At 30.7% G+C, this 27,825-nt stretch overlaps 8 protein-coding genes across 14 annotated transcripts in view; 3 read left to right on the top strand and 5 right to left on the bottom strand.

Annotated features, from left to right (window-relative positions):
* Window positions 1–3: 3 nt before the first annotated feature.
* Window positions 4–1,720, bottom strand: LOC110992104. Its single transcript, XM_022257786.2, has one exon. It carries the CDS (start codon window positions 1,718–1,720, stop codon window positions 221–223), a length of 1,500 nt encoding a protein of 499 aa, XP_022113478.2. The 3' UTR covers window positions 4–220.
* LOC110992105 (U6 snRNA phosphodiesterase) lies at window positions 1,721–3,864 on the bottom strand. 2 transcript variants are annotated; one of them, XM_022257789.2, is made up of 5 exons: window positions 3,092–3,864; window positions 2,851–2,963; window positions 2,234–2,417; window positions 1,966–2,128; window positions 1,721–1,900 (listed from the first exon to the last, which is right to left on the bottom strand). In XM_022257789.2, exons 1-5 carry the CDS (start codon window positions 3,172–3,174, stop codon window positions 1,721–1,723), a joined length of 723 nt encoding a protein of 240 aa, XP_022113481.2. In that variant the 5' UTR covers window positions 3,175–3,864. The 2 variants fall into 2 exon arrangements, with proteins under 2 accessions (XP_022113481.2, XP_022113479.2); XM_022257787.2 differs by having other exon boundaries at window positions 2,821–2,963.
* Window positions 3,865–3,884: 20 nt separating this feature from the next.
* Window positions 3,885–5,895, top strand: LOC110992122 (dehydrogenase/reductase SDR family member 4). Its single transcript, XM_022257811.2, has 6 exons — window positions 3,885–4,228; window positions 4,300–4,477; window positions 4,619–4,696; window positions 4,973–5,119; window positions 5,357–5,491; window positions 5,613–5,895. Exons 1-6 carry the CDS (start codon window positions 4,104–4,106, stop codon window positions 5,781–5,783), a joined length of 834 nt encoding a protein of 277 aa, XP_022113503.2. The 5' UTR covers window positions 3,885–4,103; the 3' UTR covers window positions 5,784–5,895.
* Window positions 5,589–7,810, bottom strand: LOC110992121 (protein ecdysoneless homolog). 2 transcript variants are annotated; one of them, XM_045629221.1, is made up of 4 exons: window positions 7,451–7,810; window positions 7,169–7,368; window positions 6,903–7,103; window positions 6,508–6,679 (listed from the first exon to the last, which is right to left on the bottom strand). In XM_045629221.1, the coding sequence occupies exons 1-4, from the start codon at window positions 7,650–7,652 to the stop codon at window positions 6,641–6,643; spliced, it is 642 nt and encodes a 213-aa protein (XP_045485177.1). In that variant the 5' UTR covers window positions 7,653–7,810; the 3' UTR covers window positions 6,508–6,640. The 2 variants fall into 2 exon arrangements, with proteins under 2 accessions (XP_022113502.2, XP_045485177.1); XM_022257810.2 differs by having other exon boundaries at window positions 5,589–7,103; window positions 7,451–7,809.
* Window positions 7,811–7,899: 89 nt separating this feature from the next.
* LOC110992106 (xylosyltransferase oxt) lies at window positions 7,900–13,312 on the top strand. The gene is made up of 4 exons (XM_022257790.2): window positions 7,900–8,590; window positions 8,867–9,009; window positions 10,297–10,454; window positions 10,688–13,312. Exons 1-4 carry the CDS (start codon window positions 8,001–8,003, stop codon window positions 12,488–12,490), a joined length of 2,694 nt encoding a protein of 897 aa, XP_022113482.2. The 5' UTR covers window positions 7,900–8,000; the 3' UTR covers window positions 12,491–13,312.
* Window positions 13,313–14,384: 1,072 nt separating this feature from the next.
* On the bottom strand, window positions 14,385–16,511 carry LOC110992107 (ubiquitin domain-containing protein UBFD1). Its single transcript, XM_022257791.2, has 6 exons — window positions 16,352–16,511; window positions 15,795–16,237; window positions 15,528–15,653; window positions 15,156–15,297; window positions 15,035–15,081; window positions 14,385–14,968 (listed from the first exon to the last, which is right to left on the bottom strand). The coding sequence occupies exons 1-6, from the start codon at window positions 16,362–16,364 to the stop codon at window positions 14,858–14,860; spliced, it is 882 nt and encodes a 293-aa protein (XP_022113483.2). The 5' UTR covers window positions 16,365–16,511; the 3' UTR covers window positions 14,385–14,857.
* Window positions 16,512–16,863: 352 nt separating this feature from the next.
* On the top strand, window positions 16,864–23,818 carry LOC110992108 (nuclease SbcCD subunit C). The gene is made up of 11 exons (XM_045629295.1): window positions 16,864–17,875; window positions 17,968–18,125; window positions 18,292–18,464; window positions 19,615–19,875; window positions 20,387–20,580; window positions 21,068–21,174; window positions 21,420–21,545; window positions 21,749–21,886; window positions 22,381–22,490; window positions 22,611–23,088; window positions 23,521–23,818. Exons 1-11 carry the CDS (start codon window positions 16,882–16,884, stop codon window positions 23,635–23,637), a joined length of 2,856 nt encoding a protein of 951 aa, XP_045485251.1. The 5' UTR covers window positions 16,864–16,881; the 3' UTR covers window positions 23,638–23,818.
* Window positions 23,819–24,299: 481 nt separating this feature from the next.
* The window catches only part of LOC110992117 (rab11 family-interacting protein 4), a 52,459-nt gene continuing 48,933 nt past the window's right edge, over window positions 24,300–27,825 (bottom strand). For 4 of the 5 annotated variants that reach the window (XM_022257804.2, XM_022257805.2, XM_022257802.2 and 1 more), the window contains 2 exons: window positions 27,011–27,052; window positions 24,300–25,880 (listed from right to left, as the gene is read on the bottom strand). In XM_022257804.2, coding sequence (XP_022113496.2) covers window positions 25,743–25,880; window positions 27,011–27,052 — 180 coding nt within the window. In that variant the 3' untranslated portion in view covers window positions 24,300–25,742. The remainder of the gene's footprint in view (window positions 25,881–27,010; window positions 27,053–27,825) is intronic. The other variant, XM_022257803.2, reaches the window with a different exon arrangement.

The following is a 27,825-nucleotide window of genomic DNA, read 5'->3' on the forward strand; positions in this document are numbered from 1 at the left end:
TTTAATTTTTATTTTTTATTCTCCTTAGCTGTAATTATTAGCTTAATAATAAACTAAACAATATTCAAGTATCACTTTATGAATTGTTAAGAAATCAGAAAACATATATACAAATCATTATAATACCGAGAACAAAGACAATGAGGTTTATGGAATTAATGAATTACTATTTAGGATAACATATTCTTGTATATTCTATGATTTAAAAATAGACTTTTCGTCATAACCTAATGTATGAAGGTAAATCTCCTAATTTACATCTTGTTGGTTTAATGTAATCACTTTTCTTCATATCTTCCTGTACTGCTTCCTTAAAGTATCTATCTTCCAGAGTTGTGTTTTCTTCAGAGCTTGTACTTGGTTTATCTGGTAATAGATCTTTTTTATTTTTACTTGATATATTTTTTTTTACTTTTAAACATTCTTTAATGTTTTTAGTAAATCGTGTTGCATTACGAGATGTCTTTGGTTTCACATGCTTGAATATGCAAGTCTCACCCTTCTCACAATAGCCCTTTAGAAAATCTTTACAAATTGAAGCTTGATCACCTAATTTCACATGAAGGTAGGGACAATTATCTTTAACACAAATACCATTTAAATAGAAATAACATGTAGGCATTTTTTTCTTGGATATTTCATGTGAAAGTGTACAATTTTCATCATGGCAAACACCTTTCAAGAATTTTCTACACAATGATACCAGTTTTTTATCATGCACATAAGGACACTTGCTGTTTATATTTCTTAAACATTTTCCATACTTACAAAATAGAGCACATGGTATATTATTTATTTTTGACTTGCCTTTAATATTCTCTATTTCAGTTTTATAATTTGTTTTCTTGGTATGGTCAAAAACTCCTCTTACTTTTTCTTTTGATTTTAGGGTATATGATAGATGCTTTTTGATTTTAAAATCATGGTGATTTAAAATTTTAGAACTTGAAATAGTAATAGGTTTTGCTAAAGAATATTGTGTGCCTACCTTGCTCTTTATACTGTCTAAATTAATAATGTTATATTTGCTTACTTTTAAGTTTCTCTTTTTGACCAATGGTGACTGATCAGGATTTTTGCATTCTTTATGTCTTATTAATTGATACCTAGTCTTGGAGATAGGCAGTCGGTTACTTGGAACTGCTTTCAGCAATCCACAAGACTGAGTAATTTGAGGAGAATTTGTCTTATCAATCTTTTGTGAATATTGGTTTCGAACTAAAATATATCGCGATTTGGCAGTAAATTTTTCTTGTCTTATATCTGTATTGTTACACTTCACTGCAAGACAATTCATTTCATTTATATGACCCTGATGTGCAACTTGATTGCTAGGCTGAGCATTAGATTGTAAGAGATGATTTACATTGCTGTGTTGTTTATTTATGTGTCCCTTTAAATTAAAGTGGGGGCCATTCAGAACTTGGTTGCTAAAACCTGTCTCTGGAAAAAATTTACAATTGTAATGGGGGTTGAGGTTCAATGTTGACAAATGCTTTACGGATGACTGTTGTTGAGAATCTCTACATACTGTATTTTTATTCAATACATTATTAGTCTTCATAAAATTTGGGTTAACAAAAATTTTATTTATGCTATTTGACTGAGACTTAGATTCAAGGAAATTTTGATTAATATAAATTTGCTGGTTTCCTTTGTTTTGTCCTGGCTTATAATTTGGGTTTATATACACTTTTTTGTTGTTAAACTGTGAATCCATTTAGTCAAGATGAAACTGGTAATATTTATTACCTAGTTTACAATCTACTTTTTGTATACAAAACTTCTTGTAAACTTCTTTCTCCTGAGCCAGAATGGTATTTAATTCATCAATGTGTTTTAAAATAGCATCCTTCAAATCCCCTTTCCACCACAAAATGCTCATATGAAATGATGGTTCCTTAAAACAAAAAAAAATTACATATATACATATAACTATTTACTTTAAATAACAAACTAACTTACTTTATAAAAGGTTGGTAAGTTGTAGTCTTCAAGTACATTATCCACTTTTTCAACAATTCTGAGCAAAAATTTTCTACTCAAATGATCAGCCTTCAAAGCAACAAATGTACGAGTTTTTTCTTCATTGGTGTACACCTCTATAGTATCAAACCCCAATTCAAAACTGCAACATAAATTAAATATTCAACAGCACTAATTAGTTAGCCTAATTTAATTTACAATAAATCTATAAAACTTACATTAACAATTAATATTAGAAAAAACTTACGTTTCTATTCCGCTAATAATCTCTTGCAAGGATGTTGTAAATGATGTTATTAGATGATACTTTAGCACAACAGTTTTTGTCACACTTATGTGTAAATTATCACATGGATAGCATGTTTCATCAATGGTTTTAAAAACAAATTTTATTTTACACAGCAAGTCAAGTATGGCACTCTCATCAGGACCTGAAATTTTTCAATTTCTATACAATCTATAAATGTGTGCTCAGACAGGAATAGTGTCAAACAAGCTTGTGACTGGAGTATTGCAAGATCAGGAGGGAGAGAATGGGAGAAAAGAAAACAATGATGCATTTTTGTGCATGCAAGTGATTGGTAAATTGTCTAATCAGACAAAGAACTTTGAATGGGTTACCTGTTTTGCTCAAATTAAATATGTTATTAGTTTTGTTGAATGTCTGCAAAATTCTTTAATAAAAGATTGTCAAATTCTTTGGTGGAATTGGATATTATGTTCTTTTCTTAAAAGATTTAATTGTGATGTAACAAAATGTTGTCAGCTGTTTTTGATTTAGTTAAAAAAATGAGCAGATAATGTCATCACAAATGTATTAAAAATTAGACTTACATTTTATATATACTAAAGTAGCCCAATTACCTCTTATATGAGGAAATGTTCGTAGGCGACCATGGTGTTGCCGTGGATCATCACAATAAGAATCTGGAGGACACACAGTTACCTTAGTCAGATTCGGGACTGGTAACTTAGATCTGTAAAAAAAAATTAGAAAACTTGAAAGGGAAATATATTAATTGACAATAAATTTAAAGTTCTGTTTATTTCTGTTAAAAGTTGTACACGATTGTGTGTTCCGATTCTAAAAGGAGAAACTTCTTACTTTTCTTTCACAGTGATCCTACTTTCCTCCGTTTCACTTTCTTCAGAATCTCCGTAATCACACAAGTAAGATAATCCAGACATTTAACATTAAAGGGGATCGTTTTCAATAAACAGTTAACAGTATTCAGGCTATTGGGAATGGGATAAATTCTAAGTACCTCTGACCTATGTACAAAATGTAGGAACTAGAAACTGAAGTCTGAATTCTGAAACCTTAGAGAGACTGACAGAGTATAGAATATAATATGTATACCATAGTCCGTCTACGATAATTTTAAATTTATTGAACCGATAATATTTTCGAAATCTAAATTTGTATGAAAATGGCAGCTAGTGTCGACAGTTGGTACCAACTACTAGCTGTCATTTTCATACAAATTTAGTTTTCGACTTTCTACATACACTACTTTTACGCTGTCTTGACTAGACCCCCAGACGAAAATGAAGTCAAAGAGTTATTTTATTATTTTTTTTGAGTATTAAATCTAATCAAAAAACTTCAACACTATGGTATTGGCGCAAAAGCCCTTAATCTTATGCGATCATACCTAAACGATAGATTTCAAAAGGTACATAAATGTAAATGGAGCTCTTTCACAGGGATCGTCTGTTACTATGGGTGTACCGCAAGGCACCATAATTGATTCCTTCTTATTCCTCGTCTATATAAATTTCCTACCATGTCTTGTAAAGGAGCTTCACGAGATGTATTGTTTGCTGACGACACTTCGCTTTTATTTAAAGTGAACCGACTTCGAATTTCATGACGTATAGCGCTATCTGACAGTCGTGAAACGCAAAAATTATTATCATTATTATTGCGTATTTTTTTATAAAAACACCTACCTTGAGTAGTGAGTACCTTGTCTGATTATAACGAGATAAGTTGAGCGTTGTAATAGACTATCTAAGCTAACCACTTTAGTTGGACATTGAACTCTACAAGTGTATATATAAGATTATTTAATAATTATTTCCAAGCTAGGTACTTAGTATTTTAGAAACATAGGATGCTTCTAAGAAACATATTTATTAAGAAAATGCCTCTAATATTAGCTCAGCATGTAAATACAAAAAGTTTTCATAGTTCAAGATTAAAAGGAAAAGTTGCCATTATTACAGCCTCAACAGATGGGTAAGTTATAGATTTTTATATCTAAAACAGTATTTAAAAAAATGCAGTTACAAATAATGCATTTTCCCCAGAATTGGATATGCCATAGCCAAACGTCTTGGAAATGAAGGTGCTTCAATTATAATTAGTAGCCGGAAGGAGGAAAATGTAAAAAAAGCAACAGAAGAACTTCGCAGAGATGGTATTGAAGTTGAAGGTGTGGTTTGCCATGTTGGAAATGAGGATCAAAGAAAACAATTGTTTGAAACGGTCTGCTTATTACTTTTAGTAATTAAGGAATTAGAAAGTTTTTAATTAAAAAGTTTGCAATTTAAAAACCTCTTAGTTCCTTGAATATTTTTTTTTAATGTTTGTACAATTAACATTGGGTAATTTTTATTTTATATTCAGGCTAAAAGCAAGTTTGGTGGACTAGATATTTTGGTATCAAATGCAGCAGTGAACCCCTCTGTGGCTGATACATTAGAGGTAACATTAACTGCTTTAGTATTAGCCAACAAAGATCTACAGAAAATAAAAAAATATATACTTAAGCAACATTAAAATATAAGCAAATTAAAATAATAACATTAATTTTGTTGTTAATATTTTAAAAAATCTTAATGTCTAAATTTTAATATTTAAAGGCACTCTATAGTTATAATTTCCCTGTCTTATGGAAATTTACTATTATAAATATTAGATGTAAGCCTACCAACTACCTATATCTTGTATATATATGAACTTGTATATTTTGTGTTTTAGACTGAAGAGAAGGCATGGGACAAAATATTTGAAATAAATGTAAAGTGTTCTTGGTTATTAGCAAAAGAAGCTTACCCAGAATTGATTAAACGAGGTGGAGGCAGCATTGTTTTCATATCATCAATTGCTGCTTATCAACCTATGCAGGTATGTACACTAATAATATGCAATTTTGTGTAGAGACCTCTGAAACTTGACTAATTTTAAAAATTGTATGTAGTTAAGTTAGTATTATCAGAATTTTTTAAATTTAGAAACTTGGGTCATACCACAGGTTATTATAAATGCTAATAGGCATGTTAAAATTTATATTTTACTCCATTAATGGATAAAGTTTTATTCAAGGAAATCTATTTTGTCACTAATAGAAAAATATTCTTTTAGCCTTTAGGTGTGTACAGTGTAAGTAAAACAGCTCTGGTAGGACTTACAAAAGCAATTGCTAATGAAGTCGTAAGGGAAAATATTAGAGTAAATTGTGTGGCACCAGGAATAGTTGCTACAAAATTTGCATCTGCAGTGAGTACATTTAATTATTATACAGCTATGCTAATAATATTTTTTATCTAGTATGCAATTTTACACTTTTTCAAGACTTAGCTATTAAAATGACAAATAAGGAAAATAATTTTGATTACAGATAACATCAACAGACTTAGGAAAAGAAACATCTTTGTCAATAGTACCAATGAAAAGATTTGGAAAACCTGATGAAATAGCTGGTGCTGTTGCCTACTTGGTCTCCGATGATGCTACTTATATGACAGGAGAAACCCTTGTTGTTGCTGGTGGTACTCATTGCAGATTATAATTCAAATTAAATTATAAGGATAGAATATTTTATTTTCATAAAACTATATTTTTATATAAGGGGATATTTTTATTCATCATCATCAGAATCTAATAAATCTGTTTTATTAATACCTATTGTTTTAAGTATATTACTTGATGGTCCAGACAATCCTTCTTCTTTTATGCTTTGTATTAAGTTATTTTTAACTGTATGATGGTCTGATTTAGGCAAATATGACAAAACAGAACACAGTTCTCTATCAACTTGTTGACTCACTTCATCATCCATGTCACAATAGTCACTATCATCACTTAGTTCCATAGTGTCATTTGATGTTACAATATTTAAATATTTTTCCAAACATTTTGTAAATTGGTCAGGATCAAATTCTATTTTATTATCTTCAGAATGATCAAGATTTTTTTCAATTCCTTCAAAATCCGAAGTCTTCTTCAAAAAGTTTGTTAAAGCTGATGTAATGTTTTGAGCTGAATTAATAGTTTTATCTTTGTCTGTAGAATTAGCACCAAATTTACTTGTTAATACATCATCTAATTGATCAGGAGAGATGTTTAACCAATTATCATCATCTTCAGTAAGTTCAAAATCACCCAGTAGAAGCTGCTGTTTTATACTATGAAAAGATTCTTCTGTTTTCATTTTACATATTTCACTATAAATCTGTTTATTAATTGGACATTCCATCGTGAGGAAATTTGTTTTAGCCTTCTCCAAAAGTTTGTTATACTCTTGAGAACCTTCAATGTTATTTCTAAAGTACCCCAAATTTTTTAAACCATTTAGAAACTTTTTATATTCAGGAGAGAGAAAAATATCTTGAGTAGACTGATTCATTATCATTTCATAACCACATGTTAACTTATAACCAAGGACCTTTTTCTTTTCATCTTGAGCTGTTAAATAATGTTTACTTTCAGTCTTACGCAGACTAGCATGGAGTAGCATAGCATATAAAAATTTCGTAAATGTAATTGAAACATCAATGCAATCTTTATAGTTAATTTCTTGGCAAATTTTTGCTTCAAACATGTCATAATTACAGTAAGTGTTAACTATTGAAGAAACAAGTGAAGGTTTTAATTTCAATATTGTAGCAATCTCTTGTGGTAAACTTACAATTGCTGTGTGAATATTGTCTTGTATTTTCTCAGGATAGCCACTAATTCTCTTTTGAATTGCCTTTTGTATTTCACAGCTTGCTTTAGTTTTCTCACAATTATCTATTAATATTTTAACAGCACTACAAGTATCCAGATCATCTTCTAAGCTGATCAAGTCAGGATTAATTAAATGAATACAATTTTGAGACAAGAAAACCTGAAAAGACAAATAGAATTAAGAAAACTTATATTTTTAAATTTTGTTTGTATCTCAAAACTTACTCTATTGTCAGCATTATCAGGCTTCAACCAACATGGTAAACAATTTGCAGCTTCGATCAAAAGAAAACAACCATCTCCATCTTCCATGTGCACAATCAAGTCCTCATATATTCTAGTCAATTCATAAACCAAATAAACTATGAACCACTCATCTTCGACATTATCACCAAAACATGTTAAACTTATTAAATACTCAATATCTGTAATAAGAAATATGTTAATATAAGAACATTTTGAAATTGGTTTAAATATTGCTTTCCACATTTGTTGAGAAATACCTACTTATTTTGGTTTCTTCTATTTGCAATGGGACATCAATCTTAAATTCATCTCTATTCCACAAATACCCATTTGATATTTTATTTATTGTAACGTTCAAATCGTTGCATAGATATTCCCACTCTTTTCTACCATACTTATTTCGGGAATAAAACCGACACTGGATGGTGTCATCAAAGTTTATTTCTTTTCCTTTGCGTACCATTTCTAGTAGTTTGTTAATAACTTGTAAAAGGTTGTCTTTTTAGGTACACATTGAGTTCTAACATTTAATGCTCTGCAGTCTGCACGCCTAATGTAAATCAAACGGCAAACCCTCCAAAATCCAAATTCCAATACGTTTTTGACATACGAAAGTGAGCTGTCACCTGTCAGTCGGTTTAGATAGTTGTACAGCTACAGCAGCTATATTATAGCTGTTGGTATAAATATATATAAAGATTATTATTTATTGTACCAACTAGCAATGGACAATGGTTCTGATATGTCAATGTCTAATGTCTATGTTCGAGGTTAAAAATAAAACATTTAGAAATAATAAAATAAACCTAAAATGGTATTGAATATAAGAAGAATATTTTACAAATACGCTAAGTGCCTAATTATTACTGTTCTAACAATATTCTTTGCTCAAATATTAATATCGATAAATTATTTTCCTTCAATTCATGAAAATATTTTTTTACGAAAAAGTAGCCACAATTCCCTTCATTTAAACAACTTAGCTGAAGTTTCTGCAAGAAGAATTAACCCAGGAATTAGTGACGATGAAGATTTAGCTCCGAGGAACCATCAAAACAAAGCTGTGCTAAGAAAGGAAGAATTAGACTTTATTCCTATATGTGAGGTGAAAAGCCGGGAAGCTATTTCAGCTATTCACCGAGCTAAATCTCAGTTTTGTAAGCAACAAATTGTAAATAAAACATGTCTTATTCAAAATGGTAATTTTTATCCAAAAGAATTGAATAATTATTGCAAATCGAATGCCAAGATATTTGGGCGACATATAGGTTGCTATTTGGATGAAAAAAAACTAAGATTGTTATCTAGCTTCTATGGTAACTATGCAAATCTGAACTCTCCGCTATACTGCTTAGACATATGTGTTCAAGCTGGATTTCCTTATGCTGGTGTCCAATATGGGTGAGTGTTTTCTTTATGTATGGTTTTACTCTTATATTGAGTTGAAATTATTTTATTTTATTTTACTCTCAATGTCGTCAGAAAAAATACACCTGTTTTAATTCTAGGTAGTTGGTAATTTGTTTACTTAAAACAATTAAATAAGCAGATGTATAGAGATGTGTTTATTACAGTTTCTATTAGATTTTATGAGAAATCAGATTGTATAAAAATAGATACTATAAAAAAATTCATTTTTTTTTCACATTTTGTATTTTTATAATGTATTATTTGTAGCACCGAGTGTTTTTGTGGGGAGGAATCTCCTCCTGAAACTTCTAAAACACCAGATAAATCATGTGACATGAAGTGTCCAGGGGATAATACCCAAGTCTGTGGTGGTTATTTTACCATGAATGTTTATGAAACAGGCCTGCATAGTAAGTATTACTTAACTTTATTTCAATACCTTTTAGTTTTCATAGGTTGTATACTGAAACCTGACTTTTCTAGAGACCAGAAAAAGGGTATTTTTTAAAAAAAGTTCAGTTTAATAACTAATAACATCATTTCTTTCTTTTTTTCAATAAATTGAATTTTCATTTTTAATTTATTCCTGTTAAAGTCTTAATTTCTAGATAGTATGATAGGTGCTGTCTTAATTTTTTATAGAATATTGTGAAAATAATAAGAATATCCTCTATGTTGACTCAAACAGTCCAACAAAAAATAAATGATTATATACTAAATATAATACATAGTTTTTGTGATATTGGAGAAAACATTTCAACAGAGAGCCAACCGTTAATTCTGCCACCAAAATTCACGTCACCAAGCCGTAGTTAGAGTTATAAATTTACGGTTTATGAGAGTGTATCGATGGATTATCGTTCTTCGCTATGTAATAGTTTTCATTGATTAAATTAATATTGGTTCTCGCGATATAGAGGTTTGTGGAACCAGCTGCCCACTGAAGTATTCCGAACCAATTCCACTTAGGGTCCTTCAAGAAAAGAGCGTACCAATTCTTAAAAGGCCGGCAACGCACTCGCGAGCCTTCTGGCATTGAGAATGTCAATGAGCCTCCTACCCGTTTGCCCCGTTCTATATAAAAAAAATGCCTACTTTACTAAAATTTTACCAAAATATATAATATATTGAGTTGGTATAATTACAATTTTGCCTCTCACGACTTGCTACAACTGAAAATATTAAAATATTCATGTCCATAAATTATAGAGCACTTATATCAAAGCCACAGTGTTAGTTATTTAGCTAATGATTATATATTTAACAAGATACAATTCACCTCGGCATTGACTTTATTATATCGTAATTACAAACGTGTAGTTAAAAATGTTTGAATTTACGTCAGTTTCAAATGATGTTGAAGTAATGCAATAAGTATGTAATTTTTTTACTTTAAATTTTTGCAAAATTAAATTTAATCTCTTTAATTAAACATTTATATTTATGATTCACGTGACACAAATTTTATTTGGACTAATAAACCTTTTTGCGAATCTGTGCATAAACTGATCGAGAGATAAATATAAATCTGAATATAATGGTTATGACTTAATTTGATCAACTTCAATTTTCACCAAAGTCTTTAGTTATGACAATTAATTCGAATTTTAACTCGAAAGACTATTATAGCCTGCGCATGGGCGAAAAGAATATATTTTATAAATAAAATAACAAACACTATGTGATCTTTTTTACAGAATTTATTCCACAGACTCCGGAAATAAAAAAGCATGATGGAAAATCAATTAGGATAGTATTTCTATTAACTTTAAATGGAAGAGCTCTGCGACAAGTATATCGATTAATAAATACCTTGTACAGAAAAAATCACTATTTTTATATTCATATTGACAAAGTAAGTAGTTGAAACTTCTACCGTTTTTTTCTATTAAATATTCTAACAACACAAAAAGGGACAGTTATATAAGAAACTCGTTTATTTTGACGTTCTCTTTCCAACATACATCATATCCTTTTTATATCTAGGTAAAAGGACCTTAACTTTAAAATATTTTTATCTATATTTTTCTAAAGTTTTCATTATAAAATGTATTTTATTTATTGTTTAATTTTTTTTAATTCTTACAGAGGCAAGACTACCTGCATCGCAAACTATCATCCCTTGAAAAGCAGTTTCCAAATATAAGATTGGCTCCAGTTAGATTCTCAACAATTTGGGGTGGTGCTTCATTACTTAAGATGCTGCTAAATTGTATGAAGGATTTTATTGATTTGGGTTGGGAGTGGGATTACGTTATTAATTTAAGTGAAAGTGACTTTCCTATAAAATCATTGGAAGAACTTGAAAACTTTTTGTCAGCAAATAAGGGTCTGAACTTTGTCAAGTCCCATGGGCGTGAAGTTCAAAGGTTTATTAAAAAACAAGGTCTCGATAAAACGTTTCTTGAGTGCGAAACACATATGTGGAGGATAGGTGAACGAAAACTACCGCGCGGTATTACAATTGATGGTGGAAGTGATTGGGTGGCTTTATCCCCCGACTTTGTTTCATACATTATTGATGGTAAACAAGATCTACTTAAAGGTTTGAAAATAATATTTGAACATACGCTTTTACCGGCGGAATCATATTTTCACACTGTTTTGAGAAATTCAAAGTTTTGCAATACGTATGTGGATAACAATTTACACGTAACCAATTGGAAGCGAAAATTGGGATGTAAATGTCAATATAAGCATGTGGTTGACTGGTGTGGATGTTCACCAAATGATTTTAGAACGGAGGATTGGGCAAAAATTCAAAATACTTTGAATAGGCAGTTATTTTTCGCCCGGAAATTCGAGCCCATTATTAATCAAGAAATTATAACAAGAGTTGAACAATTTATAGGAGTTAATGATCATTATTTGATAAATAATTTAGAAGCCTATTGGCAAAGCATTTATGATACTAATGATTTAACTGCTAGTACTGACGATACAGTTTTATCACACGCGGGGAGTGTTATTCGTCAAAATTCAAAAATCTTAGCTACAGAAGGTTGTGATATCAAATTGGGAGAAATATTAGAAATACATCTTTATAAGTATGAAGATGTATACAAAGGAAATTTAATTTTACACAAAGCAGTGCTAAATAATAGTTTAAAGGTTGTTATTGAAACATGGTACAAGCCTAAACATCACTTAGAGTTAAACTTCAATAGTCCAATTGTAGATTACATAAAAACTTTTAGAGTTAGTTCCGACTATGACCAAAAAGAAATGATTTTTAGAAATTTTGCTGGTATCTTAGGCCCTTTCTCTGATCCAGTTTTATTATATCAATTCTCTTCACATAAGCAAAGTGGAAATCTAACAGTTTTATGGTTGGATCCTGCAGGAATGTTAGCTGATGTTAATATTATTAGCAGAGATGAAAATAATCTTACGAATTTCATTAAACCTAATATTAGACACCCTCTATTACCAGGAGTATGGAAAGTGGGGCTATTTGAGCAAACAACTTTGGTAGCTGTTACAAAGTTTGTTATAACACCATTAGAATATTTTTCCGGAAAAGAAGTATCACACCAAGAAGTTGGCTTGATTCATAGTGGTTCACAAAACTCGTATAGAAATTTAACAAATATCAAACCACTGAAATTCGTACCTTCTAAAGAAGAGTCACTTCTGTTGGAGGAAGTTTCAAATTCCAACATAAAACGAATTGGTAACGATCTGCGCGAATGGATTGATACATTAAATATCGAATTTTATAGCATTTTAGGTTCGTGTATAAATACAAATACACAAGAGTCTGAGAAAATCCTTTGTGGAAATTATCATTTTGAACCATGCGCAGTGACAAAGTGGAGTTCTCTCTCTCCTGACCCTAAGGGCACCATCGGCAAATTAGATATACAGTCGGGCCGCTTGAAAAGAGTATGACAAAGGGATTTTCTTCCTAAGTTGAATTACGTGTTATAAAAGTGCTAGAACAGTCAGTACCTATTGATAGACCTGATCATGTCAGTGGCAGCTTTAGATTATAACTATAAAGTCACAAACTTCCCTATTTGGGTCATTCAGTCATTACGACTAGTCATCTTTTTTAATATCGGGTATTTCCCTCTTGTTATCATATTTCTGTGATTTACATAATTATGTAGATATAAACATCCCAGAATTTTATAGTTGACTTTTGGGCGCACACAGTATTAAATATCGCTTTACTGATTATTTAGCAATAATATTATTCTATGATGTTGATAGAATAGCTTACGACCCTGGAAGTTCAACTGCAACGGAAATCGATATCCTATAAGTCGAATAAATTAACGTTAGTGCATCTTAATTTATCGCTTATCTGTTTACTTATTTACTTTATTCTTTGTATTCTATTTTATTACATTTATTTACCGCATTAAAATGTGATAAAGAACCTGATGTTATCGTTACTGGCGCTTACAAATACATTGTAAAAAAACCTTCAACATAAAAATGAGTAATTGCTAGTTCGTCTACGTGTTCTATGCCCTTGATTTGAAAACTTTTTTACTGATAAGTAAGGTGCACATTAAAATGAATTAATTATATTTTTATTTTGAACAAGTTTCCTTTTCATTAGATCGATGTTTATCTAGACAATTAAGTAATCAGAATCGGTAACTAACGTGGCTATATTATAACAAACTATTGTTGTATGTTAATATCTTGTTCATGCTCAAAGACTGATCTTTATTAAGATGTAATAAATTTTATATTAAAGAATTTTGTATTTTTTTTAACAATTGTCGCCAAAAACAGAAATTGTTAGGTACCTAGGTATTGTTTTCTAGACAACACCTAGGTAGTACATAGAAAGTACATAAGTTATTTTGACATATTATTTTATTTGTTTATATCCTGCAACATCGCGCTTGTGGAGATACGAGTATATCTTTTATTATCCTAGAACAGACAACGGATATGGGGCTCTGTTACCCTGTCTGGGGGTCGCTCTTTTTTTTATTTTTTGCATTGGGAAATACTTCAACAGGCAAGTTCACATATTGGTATTATGCACAAAATACCCTTGAAAACACACACGATAAAACATGTATTGTTTACCCCTGTTTTATATTGTATCTTAATTTATAATTTCGTCTTGAGCGCTTTCAAATATGTAAAGCTCTTGAAACTTGATTTTAGTATGATTGATGTTCTAGAATACGGGTTAGTATGAAGACGTAGAACCTTCGGCTCATTGCACCTTTGAGATGACTTCAGACTCTTTAAATTTTTATGGGGTTTATCACAGACCTTCCTCTCTAAGAACTTTCAGACAGGATTTCTTGCTTTGCGCGCCTTGATAGCTTTGATTAATGCTGGTGTTCTTGTGGAGCGTGGCTGGCCAGTTCTTTTCTTCTCCTCAACACTGGAGATTGATTGTACGTATCAATAGTACGGTACACAAACCTAAGCGTTATATTCAAATTTTTGAGCAACTTGAAAACTATTCTGTTTTATTTCAATGTCCACTCCATCGTAAAAAATTACGGAGTTTAAAAAAAATAATGAAACATTCGAAATTTAAAAATAAAGTGCCAGTGACAAAACTTTGGGACCAACCACGTATTTATAGAAAAGCTAAGTATGTGATGAAGTAAAATTAATTTAGAGATTCATAATAACAAAATATAATGTAGCGAATTTTTTAGGCTGAACTAGATTTTGTAAAAAAGGGAGGTAAGCTGCAAATATGTGGAATATGACCAGAATTGTAGGTGATAAAATTTCATTGCTTGGTAAATTTTTAATATATATTTAAGGTATAGTGATATTAATTGAAATATAAACAATGTTACCACCTGAAACATTTTATTTAATCTAATTCTATCAAAATTGCAGTTAAGGATTGACAAGAAGGCTGTTAAATTTCAATTAAAAAAATATTTTCCAAAGTTTATACTAAAATTAAATTAATTTAAACATTCACATCAATCCTTTCCTGAATACCAATATTGTAAAGAGATCAGAATAAAACATTGGGATAATAAGCTCTCAAATAACTGATATTTTAGAAACAAAATTTAAATATTTCATAAGTGATATTAGAATAGAAAATTTAAACATGAATGATAAAAAACATCTAGTATAGTGGCAATAATATTGACACCGTACAAAAGTAACAGGAGTTTCCTACCTAGCACAGAAAATAGCTGTATAGTAATAGACCAATGTTAAAGTGCTAGGGAAGAGTTTCACACATTTTATAAATTGTTATATTGCAATTACCCAAGGTAATTTTAATGAAGTTGGCAGTGATATTATGACTTAGAAGAATTGCCAAACACCAAGTACTGCATCTTTGATAGCTTCAATGTATTGAGCGGGGACCCAATATATCCAATAGCGAGAGGCTTCAGTCGGTCCTAGTTGAAGTCCCTAAAAACAAAGGAATATTAGTATATCATTAATTAAGTTGGCTTTTTGAATTATAATAATACTTACCATAATATGGTATTCTTCATGCTCTTTGATAGGTTCCGAAGTGATGCCTGAAAATTTAAATCATTTTTGTATGAAATTTTGATGACATAATGGAAAGGAAGGTAAGGCATAATTATCTTACTTTTAATAGATGTCATAGCAAGCTTTTCAGTTCTTTCCTTAGTGCCAATCCAAAGCTGGTCCTGTTCCGGTTTAAAAGTAAGTCTTACTTTCCCTCCATGCTTATTTAACATTCCACTTAAGGGTGTTGGTGGTAAAGGTTCCTGAAAAAAACCTGAATATTATATTATCAGTCCACATGGAACTTATTACAAGCCTATAAAATAAGAAATTTGTACAATACTAAGAATAGATCATGAAAAAGATTGCTTTATCATGATCTATTCTTATATAATTTAATTGACTATTTTTAGAATTATATGACAAGCTTTAAATTTATATTAATACCAGAAACAACTCAACATTTAAGAAGGAACTAATTTTACTTTATTACCTTAACACCTTTTAATCCAGCCATTACATCAGGGGGGATGCCTTTGTCCAGCACTTTTTGATGAATTTTTTGCATACACAAAGGTTCTTTACTAGATTGACTTTTATTTTTCTCTTCTAAGATTTCCTAAGGAGAAAATTGTCTTTCTTTATTATTTTAAAGACCAAGAATCAAATTTTACTACAAACTACTTATTTATTAAAAAAAACTTAATTCATAAATGATGAAGTATTTTCTACATAACATACAAATAACAACAATTTATACCTTTGGTGCACTTTTTACTGCTAAAATGTCATCCATCTTTGAACCAACCAACATTACTTTGCCTCCTTTAACAACTCCTGCTTTTCGTAATGTCATATCATCTTTTGCCATTCCTTTAATAATTAATTTTTGAGCAGATTGTGGCACTGCACATATTCTTTCTAAATGTGCTTTTAGTTCTAATACTGTGGCATCATATGCAAATGTGATGTCATGTTTGTTTTTATTAAAAATAACAGTAAATTCGATCTGTTCTGGTATATCGCATAGTTCGGTTTCTTGGGGTTTTTCTGACGTGCAGGGTACGCTATCTACTGGTGCGATGGAGTTAAATTTATCACAATCAACACTGCTTTTGTTTTCTATACATGAGACCTTTGAAGCTCCATTTGATACAACTGAATTTGGATCTCGATTTTCGGCTGTATCTCCCTTTTCTGATGCTAGTAAACAAAAAGGATGATTTAGCAAGATTCTAGAACAAAAGCCCCTTGTTCGAATTTTAGTTTCTACAATAGGTGCTGCTAAATTCGTGTAAAAGGATTTCTTATACTCACCAATATAATCCATAACTGATTTCTAAATTATGTTTCACTAAATTCTTGTGCGGTAACCAATAAATAAATGAATTTTATACAGAGTTATTTTGAAAAATAATTAAAAATATACCGACCGCGGACCAATAATATGACTGGTTGAAAATTTCAACTAGAATTATGCACATACTTCATACTTCAAAAAAGATTGACATCTGACAGTTAATACCATATTATATATATATATATAAAAACCCACCGGGCCAAGAATATTTTATATATGTATAATATATTATAATACGATCAAATTTATTTTTGACTCAAAAGAGTATTTATTAAAACGAATATTCATATATGTCATAATATGGTTTATTTCTATCATTTTCCCATAGTTTCCATGGCAGCGACGTTTTCATAAACAAAAAGTCAAAAGCCTTTAATAATTAAGTCTGTTTTATAATAAGTATTTTTCGAAATATCTTGTGATCAAATAAGCTTTAAGTTCATTCAAATTTGTAGAATTGTAATCAAATAAGCGTATAATATTTACCATGACTTTTAGTGCAGACGATCCGTTGGCGGGTATTTTAAGTGACGGAAGCGATGATAGTTTCTTTGATGATAATATATTAAGTAAAAAGAAACCTGACAAAAAGAAAGATATCATAACTAGTATTGAAAAAAAGAATACGTTATTTGACTTAGAAGAACGACAAAAAACTAGGCCCTCTGATGATACTTACACATCCAGTAAGGTAAGAGATAACCTAGAGTCACGAAAAGATTCATCAAAAATTGAAAATAAGTCAATATCTCCGGCTGCAATAAGGCGTTCGTTTTCTAAAGAGGAAATTAATTTAACAAAAGAAAAACCTAATACAACCTTACCTGATTACTTTCAATCTCCAATAAGGCCCAATGTTTCTAAAAAAATAGATTTATTAGGCGATCTGGTCGAAGAGAAAAATATGCCTAAAGCTTTAGAAAGAGGTAAGAGTTCACAATCTTTATTAAATGACATACTTGGAGGGGCTACTGTAAAAACTCAAATATCAAGACCTGCTACAACAACGAAAAATGAAGATATTAATTTAGAGTCGGTAATAGGAAAAAGTGAATCTAAACAAACCTTAATTTCGAATATTGTTTCTAAACCAACTATATCAAAACAAGAGCTGAAACCAGATAACTCTAGAACAAGTAAAGCGAAAAAGAAAAGTGACGATTGGCTAGGAATATTTCAGGAATCGGAAGATACCATTAAGGAAGATTCCAATATGCCTTCTTGGTTAACGGGAGGTACATCAAAAAAAGTTGAAAAAGAAACAAAATCTACTGAAGCAGTCAAAGAAAGCATAGAAGAAACACATACGGAAACGAAAGAAATTAGGAACTTAGAAACACCACAACTTAAATTTTTAAACTTGGAGGTGAATGATGATTTGACATCAGACGGATTAACAATGTGTTTGCAGCAGCAAGAAGCTGAGCTGCAGATTGCACTTCAGTTACAGGCGCAGGATGAAAAATTAGCGGCAATGCAAAGTAAGTATTAAAATTCATTTCAATTCAGAGTTTGTAAAACAGGGTTGAGTTGGTATTTTTGATTGCGCTTCAATTATTATTATAATATATCATTCCAGTGCGTCAGAAGGAAAAAAAGAAAGTCCAGCGTGAAACAGCAATGGTTCATCATCAGCAGTTAGATGCAATGTTGCGTCGACAAGCTGAGCATCGCCAACAGATGCAAACTATTATTGCTTCCCATCAAGAAAGGATTACGCAAAGGATAAAGGTTTAAAGGAAATATGAAAATTCGTCAACACCGTTAGCTTTAACAATTCCTAGGCCAACCAACACTTGTTGTGCTTTTTTTCTTTCAAAATAAATAAATAATTTTATAGTCGAGCAGGTATTTAGACAAAAGTGATTACATACTTTTATGACTACAATAATTTCAGGCACTGTTAGTTAATACCGAAGACGTCGAGCTAGATATGATTGACGGGGAAGTAGACCCGACAGACGTTAAAGAAAGCCCTTACACGAGAGAAAAGAAACAATTGCTTCAATTAGTTGAGTCACTGCAACAGAATCATGATAAAGAAATTGATTTAATGGAAACTTCATATAGGTTTGTGTAATGTTTTTCCGACCAAAAAACTGTATTGATGACTAAGCCGAGGTTAGCAACATAAGAATTTTTATTATACTTGATTTTTCCGAGGAAATTGCTATAGTTTCGGGAAAAATTAGCAAGAACTGCCTAAGTACGCTTTGTTATTTTTAAAGACTTAATAGCATATTTGATCATAACCTAGGAGCGCTTATGCGCATATAATACATATTGTTACGAGCTAGGGGATCGGATAGAAACTGCCGTCGATTTATTCAAGGGTTTATTTTAATAAAATCTACGAGGAATTCGTTTACACTAATATCTTGGATTTACGCAATGAAACACTGTCACTAATCACTTAAAAACACTCAGTACTTTATCACTGGTTCGCACTTATTCGCACTTTTTCTCTTCGCTGTTTATCGCTTGGAATCGCATTCAAAACTGAACTCAGTGGTCGCGTTTTGGCTCGCTTATATATCCCTGGGAAGAATCTCGAACGATGTTTCCGATGTTTACGAGAACTTTCTAGGCGGGAGCGCTACTGAGTAGTGATCGCCTAATTCTAGAACGCGCGTACTTGCTATCTCTTTCGCACACTGCTACGTGCTTGTCGTACGACGTTCTAGAGTTCTCGGTCTAGCTTCGAGAAGGTTCTTATCTTTTCTCTCTTTCGCGTATCAAACAGTGCTTGTCCCACACCTAGAAAATTCGTTCTAGAATATTCCTTCATCGAAGGGCTATAACCAGGCCTGAAAACGCCTGAAAACGGGTCTAATGAAAAGTGTACCATTCGTCTATGCGTGCTCTGAAACCGACTGAAAAAATGTTTCAGCCTCCTGAAAACTAAGGCAACATTATGTAAATTTCGATTTTCTAATATGTGATTGACCCTCTCCTGAAACGGTCATAAATCATATTTCAGCCTGCTGAAAAGTTCTCTAAGTAGTGGAAAAATCTAAAAACATTGCAGTTGACCCGTCTTCGTAACAATATGTTATAAGAGGAATATAAAGTAATTGTGTGAATATTGGAGATTAGGATTATGGCCTTAGATACCAACTTTTCTTAAAAAATATCAATAAAAAAAACGCAAAATACGTCTGCCCCACGGAATAGCCAGTTAAAAAATTCATGGTTAAAAATAGTAAAATTTGAATTATAGGCGACAGTTAGATTTTTTGGAAGCATCTTATAGCCAAGCTGAAGAACGAATGAAAGATGAGGCAGACAAGCTGGTGAAATTTTATACTGAAAAGATATCATGGTTGGACGACCATCACCAATTGTACAAAAAAATGACAGAAGAGAATTTAATCTCTATTATAGAACGGCATAAGGCCGAAAATGACGTACTAAGACAACAACACCTTGACAATATTAAAGTTTTACAGGAGCATCATGCATCTCTCATAGAGAATATCAAGTGAGAAATTTTTTTTTATTATAATTAGTACAGTCATATATTTCATGTATAGTCATATATCTATTTTACTAGTAATTTATAATTATGTCTATTTTACTAGTAATTTATTTTATGTTTCTGAATTCGGTGTCATAAAAATACCTACAACCTACGGCTACTAATTACAATCGCAAATAAATGTATTTGGCCGCTAACTATATATATAACTTCACGATAACTCTTAAATTATATTTTTTTTAAGCTGGAAAAAGTGCAGTTTAGCTATTGTATTTTTAGAGCAGTAGTGGTCAGAGATTTTTTCACTAAACTAAAAGAAAATAATACCCAAAAATATTGGTAAAGATGTTAGAATTAATTATAAGAAGAACACATTTAAAGAATTATAGCAATTAGTATTAAGATAATTTATGGTCTCAGAAAGTAATAGCCAGATAATTTTGCAGTTTAAGTATAATCGGTATCTTGTGATCAATCCGACCGCAATTAATGATATTATATCTGGCAACTCCAGACACGCAGTAAAACAGGAGCAAGTTCTCATAAAGGACTCGGCAGAATTTTCATTAGACTTACAAGGGCTGGTAGTCGATGTTAAAGGTAATAATGATAAATGTCAGCAGCTGTTCAGTAAAATGGAGGCGTTGGTGAAGGAGACTCAAAGAGATTCTGAGAGAAGTCTGCAGATAAGAGAGAAACATATTACGGGTATTTCGATTATTTACAGAAAAATATTCAGTTTTAATAATTATTTTTTTATGTATATACACATACATATATATATATATCGGTTGTAATATTATACAGATGTGATTGTTTGTTTCAACAAGTGTTCATCGCACTTCGGGAACTGACTCAAATTGACAAAATTTTCTGCTCCTGAAAGTTATATTGTGGCTATATAACTTCACATTACGAGTGAATAACCACAGCTAGTTTTTTCTTTAAAACAATTGTGATTTTTTAAATCACAAATATTGACTAACACAAAAAATAAATAAAAAGTGTGTGTAAAGGTCCATAGTTACCTAAGTCACAAGTCACATCATTGTGTTTTAGAATTCAGGTTTTGTTACGAAAATTATTAAAAAAACAGAATCTTTGAATAGCAGAAGCAAATAGAAAAATAAGTGTCGATATTATAATAATTTAGCACCTCAATAAATGAAATAATTTATTAAATAATATTTTTTAGATATGATTGATCAGCTGAAAAATGATCGAGAGGACTTTGAGACGGAAAAAACGGAAAGTAAAGATATTGTGAAAATGCTTGAAAACCGACTTCGACAGATGACTACAGTAAGCGTTTTTCAGTCTTCCAAAAAACATTGACAACTAACCGTAACCACTACCCGTTGCGTAACCATAGCGCGTTTTTTTTAGAAAATGTTCACACTTATATTTCAAAAACTAAGGGTCAGATTCAGAGTCAACACTTAGTGCTAAGTATAAGACTTCTGTCAAAAACGTATTGGATTTTAACATATGGAAGTACTGCTTAGCGTTAAGTTTCTGAGAGTTAGAATGGTCTTTATTGAAAACAGATGATGGAAGAGGAGACAGCGTCTCTTCGACAGAAAAAGATGGAGTTTGAATTCGAGAAAGCAACGTTTAGTAAGCAGACTGAATTCGCCAAAAATGTGCTTAAGAGACAAGATGAAGAGGTGAAGGTATGATAAAATATATTTTAATTTAATAGGCTTCTAGCAGCCAATTATAGGGCGGTATTTTGTTCTGCAGCCAGTTTAGCGATTTGATTCCCGCAATTTTTTTTCTTATCATAAGCAAAATTAAAGGGGCGTTTTTTAATCCCGCAATGCCATTGACTGATAAATTTTCATCGTAAGCATAATAAAAACATTTGAACTTATAGATGTTAAAAGATGAAATACAAAAGGAATATCAAGAGAAGATAGCGAGAGTTGATGAAGAGAGGGCTAAAATTATGAAGGAGTTGGGATTGGTTGCCAAAGAAAAGGCCTCCATACAAAGTCTAAAATTGGAAATAGAGGTAGTACAGATTTTTTGTATAATGAGTAAGAATATTGTTAATGATAAAACGTGTTTTTTATTAATTCTTACTCATCAAATTAGAAACAAGTACCTGTCTTATTTTCAAACGATTTAATTTTATAGAAATATTTTTTTAAATGAACATTCCTGTTAATTTACACTTGCACATAATATTTTAAATGTCAAAATACAGTCTAAAACTGCTAAGTATTACAACATCGTAGGGACTACTCATGTTTGGTCGAAAAAACTAATAGTCGTAACAGCCGATGACGATGTTGATTCTAATACTATATAATTCAGCCGGGTTCTTTGATTTTGCTCCATATAACCATAAACTAACTAAACCAATTCGTCGTAAACAGTTTCAATTGTAATTGTTAGAGTGTATAGTACGTATATTGCATTTGATTGTTAACAAGAACCGATGGATTAAAAAAATATTTTACGGAGCTTAAGAAAAACGAAGTAAAAAATGGAATAAAATTTCAGAAAACTAAAGCAGACTTGGATGCACGTCTACAAGAAGTAACCGAGGAGAGGTCTAAACTAAACGCCGAAAAACAAGCGATATATATCGAAGAGCAGAGAATAACCGCCAAGTGAGTTTATTAGTTTTTCAGGCAATGCCGCTCCATATTCAAATCAAAGTCACAGTTTTTATTCATTTTCTTAAATTCCTTTTATATTTTATCATACATATAACCAATTTGACCCTTTAGGAATCGAGATTTGGACCTTTTAGCAAAATCGGCTATAGAAAAACAATCGCAAGCCGATAAAAAACTATCGGAGGCCAATTTCATTCAGCAAAAATACGAAGATCGCATTCATAGGATTCAAGAACATGTCGTCTCATTAAATTTAAGAGAAAAACAAATTGCGAAGGAAAAAGTAGCTTTATCAAGGGAAAGATTGAGTTTGCACAATGAAAGGAAACAGTTGGATGAAAAGCAATGTTCTTTATGTCGCACCAATGTTCAGTCTTTGCCGGTCCATACGGATTTTGGGATTTCGAGAGAAATTAGTCACATGAGTTATGTTCCTAAAGATTTTTCTATGAATAGAGATTTTAATTTAAGCCGGGATTATGGTTTAATGCACGATATAGAAACGGAAATATCTAATTTTAATAATGAAGGTAGACAAGATGGGGATATCGCTGACGATGTCCAAGGACAAGGATCTAATCGGTATAAGGTAAAATATTGTTGAATGAAACATATCGTATAAGTTGTTAATTTTTTAAAGAAAATACACTTATATAAACAATGTTTCACTAAATTTGATGATCAGAAACAAAAATTCGGATTTTTCATGTATTGTTGGTTTTTAATAACAGATTAACAGAGATAGATCTCTGTTTGACTAATATTCCCCAGGTGTTCTCCACAAAGAAAGATCTTTAAATTTTCTAAAAAATTTAAAGGAGGCCTATGCTAATAAGCTAGACAATCAAGAAACCGGTGCCTATAATATTTTACATTTACTTTAACTAAATGTCGTTATTAACTAAGAAGAAATAAGATAAAGTGTAAAATACAAGATTCTGAATAAAAGCTATAATTTATTTATATTTATTAATTTTAGTCAAAAAATATTTTTTTCATAAAAATATATTTTACTTTTCAGAGTTACATGGATCCAAAGTTGATGATGCTTCGCTTGGATGTCCAAAAAGTGATAAATAATTTACAACAAAGTAAAAACAACGATGAATTGACTGTTCACGAGCAGGACAATCGATAATTTGAAGATTCGTCTTGTACTTTACAGATTAATAATATTATAATGATTTTCATATTGCAGAATATCCCGTTGATCAGGTTGTCAAATTGTCAGTTTCTGGAGCATTGTAATCAGGTCTCATATAAGAATTTGCATAAGTTTAAAAATATGTAATTTTATTGAAATAAACGTGTGACAAATACTCATATGTTTTTAAATAAAATACAAAAAACCGTTTTTTTTTTGTAATCTTAAAGGCGACCATTGGCAAGATTCGAAATAAGACAGCGATTAGTGTGACTACGGTGTGCGAAAACCGTGTAGGGATTTATATAAACCACACACTTTTTATAGCGATTGTAGCGTACAACTGGTAACGCCGGTCGTTTCTTCCCGCGCGCAATAAAATATTAGCTACTTATTATGTTACACACTCCTTAACTAGGTGGCAAATACCTAAAACATATTAAATTTGATATAACGGAAGCTGTACGCAGGTCTCGGCTTCTGGAATTAACTTTAATGGTTTAAACATCTTTAGACTACCTTTTTGGCGCACATTTAGAATAGCAAGATGTATGTACGCAGAATTTTACTACGACTCTGCTATTCGAGAAGATATTTCTTTGTCATGAGACATTTCTCATAAAAGTTTTCGTTTTAAAAATAAAATAAAAGATACATAATTTAAAATTCTTTTATTTCGATATATGGTTATTTTCATTACTTCACAAATGTTATCAAAATGTACAGAAATGCCTAGAAGTTATTTTACATATTAAAATACACGTCTAACAAATTAATTCTAAATACTATTGAATAAAATAAAATTTAGGAATACAATTCGAAATGGCTTCAATTATAAATAAATATTTTATTTCACAATTAGAATTACTCTCTGTTTAAGAGTTATTTGCACCAATGTCTACCACAGTCTTGAATTAAAATCATGTAATAAACTTTATGGACGGCTTGGCCTTGTATCTCCAGATCTAGTACTATAAAAATAATTTTCTTTACAACTAAAGCGCTAATAAAGCATTTCTACGAGATGTTATCGATACGCTATTGCATGTACTCTAATGCTATACAATATTTACATGTTTGATATTTCATATTGTGGCACTTGTTAACGCCTTTTTAATTGAAAATTAAGTAGCGATTAATTACAAAGATTAGTTAACGATTGGGGAATTAAGATAAAATAAAAGATTTATATAAAGAATTACTTTTATAACAATTCTAATTTATTTAAAAATCATGAATTACTACCGAAAGTCATAAAACATTAAGGAAATTATAATATTTAATATTTCATTATAGTATTCTTATATCACAGTAATAATAAGTATAAATATTTATTGAAATTTATACATAACATTACAGCTTCATTTTATTAGTTTTAACGGATCATACAAATAATATACGGAATTATCAATGGTTGTCTTGATATTAATTCAATTTAATAAATTCATAACATAATTTTTTTGTAGCGCGACGCGCTGCGTTGCGTTTCAATGAGCAGCAAAAGGATGCATTGTTCTAGGCCAAGATAAAATCCACGACCAAAATGGGCGTCAAATAGCCAATGAAACCTTAGTGTGATGTTGAAAACGAATAATAATACTATACATATAATGTAATTATATGTGTATTGTTTGCAAAAAAACAACATTTTGACTCTTAAACAAGATTCCTAATAATAAATAATAATGTTTTGAAATATCACACATTATGTATTTAATTGTGATAGCTTATAGTGTAAAGTTAACATTGACACTATCAGAATATAGGAAACTTAGTGTTTAGAAGAAACATAATACGTTAAGAGACATTTTTTAAACAGGTACACTCCCATAGTATTGTTATTCGTAGCCGAGTTCAGTTTAATTAAACCAAGTAACGCCAATATATTATGTAGGCACGTCTCTAATGACGAGGCGATGACTATGCAACATTATAAGGTTTTAAATAGGAAATCAAGGTGAATAATTGAAAATAAAGTTCTCACATTAAAACATAAATGAATGTCACAATACAATAAATTTTATCAAGGATGTTGAACTTCTGCGATGCATATGTTATTTGAAATCTAAGGCACTACCATGCTGGAAGACTTATCGGCGTTATGATTTAAAATCTGGTTTCTGACACTTGACTTCGAGGAGCTGTGGATAATTTTCTACTATTGATAGCAGGATACCGTCAATGTAGTCTCGCAGTTGTACGTTCACGTCTTGCTGCTCTTTTAAAGCTTTTTGCAACTGAAAAAAAAAGGATAACAATATGTCACTCGTTCATATTGCTTCAAATTCGTGCTTGTTTTGGGAAAATAGGGTGATCATGCGATAGTATTAAAAGGAACACAAATATAACAAATAACTTCTTTATAAGCTAAAACACCAATCACCCTCATACATTCACCATCATATCTAATTTCACTTATCAACATTTATTTTTGAAGAGAACTTTTATTCTTATTTTTATCGTTATTGTTAGTCAAAAAAAATCATCAAGTTATTTGCATCTATCTGAATTTTACAGGACATGCTTGTTATGGCAACTCATTTGAATAGCAGGAGTAACAAATATCTAAATCTTAAAAAGAAGCAACTAAATAATTAATTTAGTTTTCCCAAGGAAACATTGACGGTAATGCAAGCCGACTTAGGTTTAGGCTTTGGTTTTAGAACGTAAATTTAAACCGACTTTAGACAACTATTAATTTAATTTCACGGTCGAATTAAAACCAATATTGTGATACATTTTGGAATATAGAAAATATTTACATTTTATTAAACAACCATTTTTATTATAGAAGTTAAATGTAGGTTTTGTATATTTTGAGTTTACTATCTTATGAGTTGCTAGCTTTGGTGGGATAGATTCTATGTTTCTTATGTTATCTGTTGATTCCTTTACTTTTCATCTAGATATATTTTAAGAATGTTTTCCATGCCTCCCTCCTCATAATAGCACTTATAATAAAATACTTAATTACCCGAGCTGTGTCACGTCCGTCATCAAAAGAACGAGTAATTTTATATATTTCAATTACTTTGGAACTTAATCAAATGTACTACGAAGGCTACCTAGCTTTTATATCAAGAGCAATGAGTTACTCAGTTATTTTACAAACCAAAGCTTTTAGAAAATTTAGCCAAATTTTAAGACAAATTCAAGTCTACATATGAGAGATGTCGTAGTTTACACTTGAATTTGCCTCTGTGATGAGATTTAGGCCTGTATTCGAGAATATCATATTTATTTTCTTTCCATGAAGTTTGATATATAGTGACTTGTGATATTAATTGGAATACGGGCCTAGGTGTAAGTGAATAGTCGTTTGAATTCATGCAAAGTATGATACGTGCAGTTAGTGAAGATAGCGTACCTTTTCCAACTCTATGCTGTCAGACTGATCGCTACCAACGAGCTGGAAAAACGCATATACGTCAATATTGCAAATGATATCCAGCTAAAAGCGAAGCGTGATTAGCTTTGAGTTGTCTTGAGCAGTTTTGTAGAAAGACAACAAATAGTTATATCCCTATATTCTTAAATAATCAGTCTAATTGCGCCGTTATGGCACTTATAAGTCTTTTTCCATCACAGCGTAAACACAATTTGATAGAAAGAGATGAGTGTATATTTTGTAATGAGTGCCATTGAATTCAGAATTGGATTGAATTAGATTTTATGAATTTTGGGGTTAACCTTGGGATTGTAAATAGGTTTTAAATTTTATGTAACTTATAAAAAGTTGTTTTTTCAACTTTAAAGTCATTTGTGACCGACAGCCAACTGCTGGGTCTAATTAATAAGTCGTCTATAATTAACATGTTGTAAGAAAAAAAAAATATGGTAATGGGTTATTACGAAGATTTTTAATTTAAGACCCAGAAATATGTGAAAATGACGTTAAAAGCAATATTTGTATATGAGAATCAAAGATATTATTTTTATACAGTAATTTATTATAATTAACTAAGCATTTTAAAAATAGTGTTGATTTTCATACACAAAATTCGATGTTTTAACAAATTTATGAAAGTGATGAACATTTTAAACCAGAATGAACTTACCTTTGATTAGGTGAATCTTTCATCGACTTTTTAATGTAAACAATGTTTTGTTATCAGTAAAATATCTTATTAAAATGATTAATATTGCGATTGATAGATAAATCCGAATAGTCGTATTTTTAGT

Source organism: Pieris rapae, chromosome 8 (genome assembly GCF_905147795.1).
Source record: "Pieris rapae chromosome 8, ilPieRapa1.1, whole genome shotgun sequence".
In the NCBI taxonomy this organism is placed as follows: domain Eukaryota; kingdom Metazoa; phylum Arthropoda; class Insecta; order Lepidoptera; family Pieridae; genus Pieris; species Pieris rapae.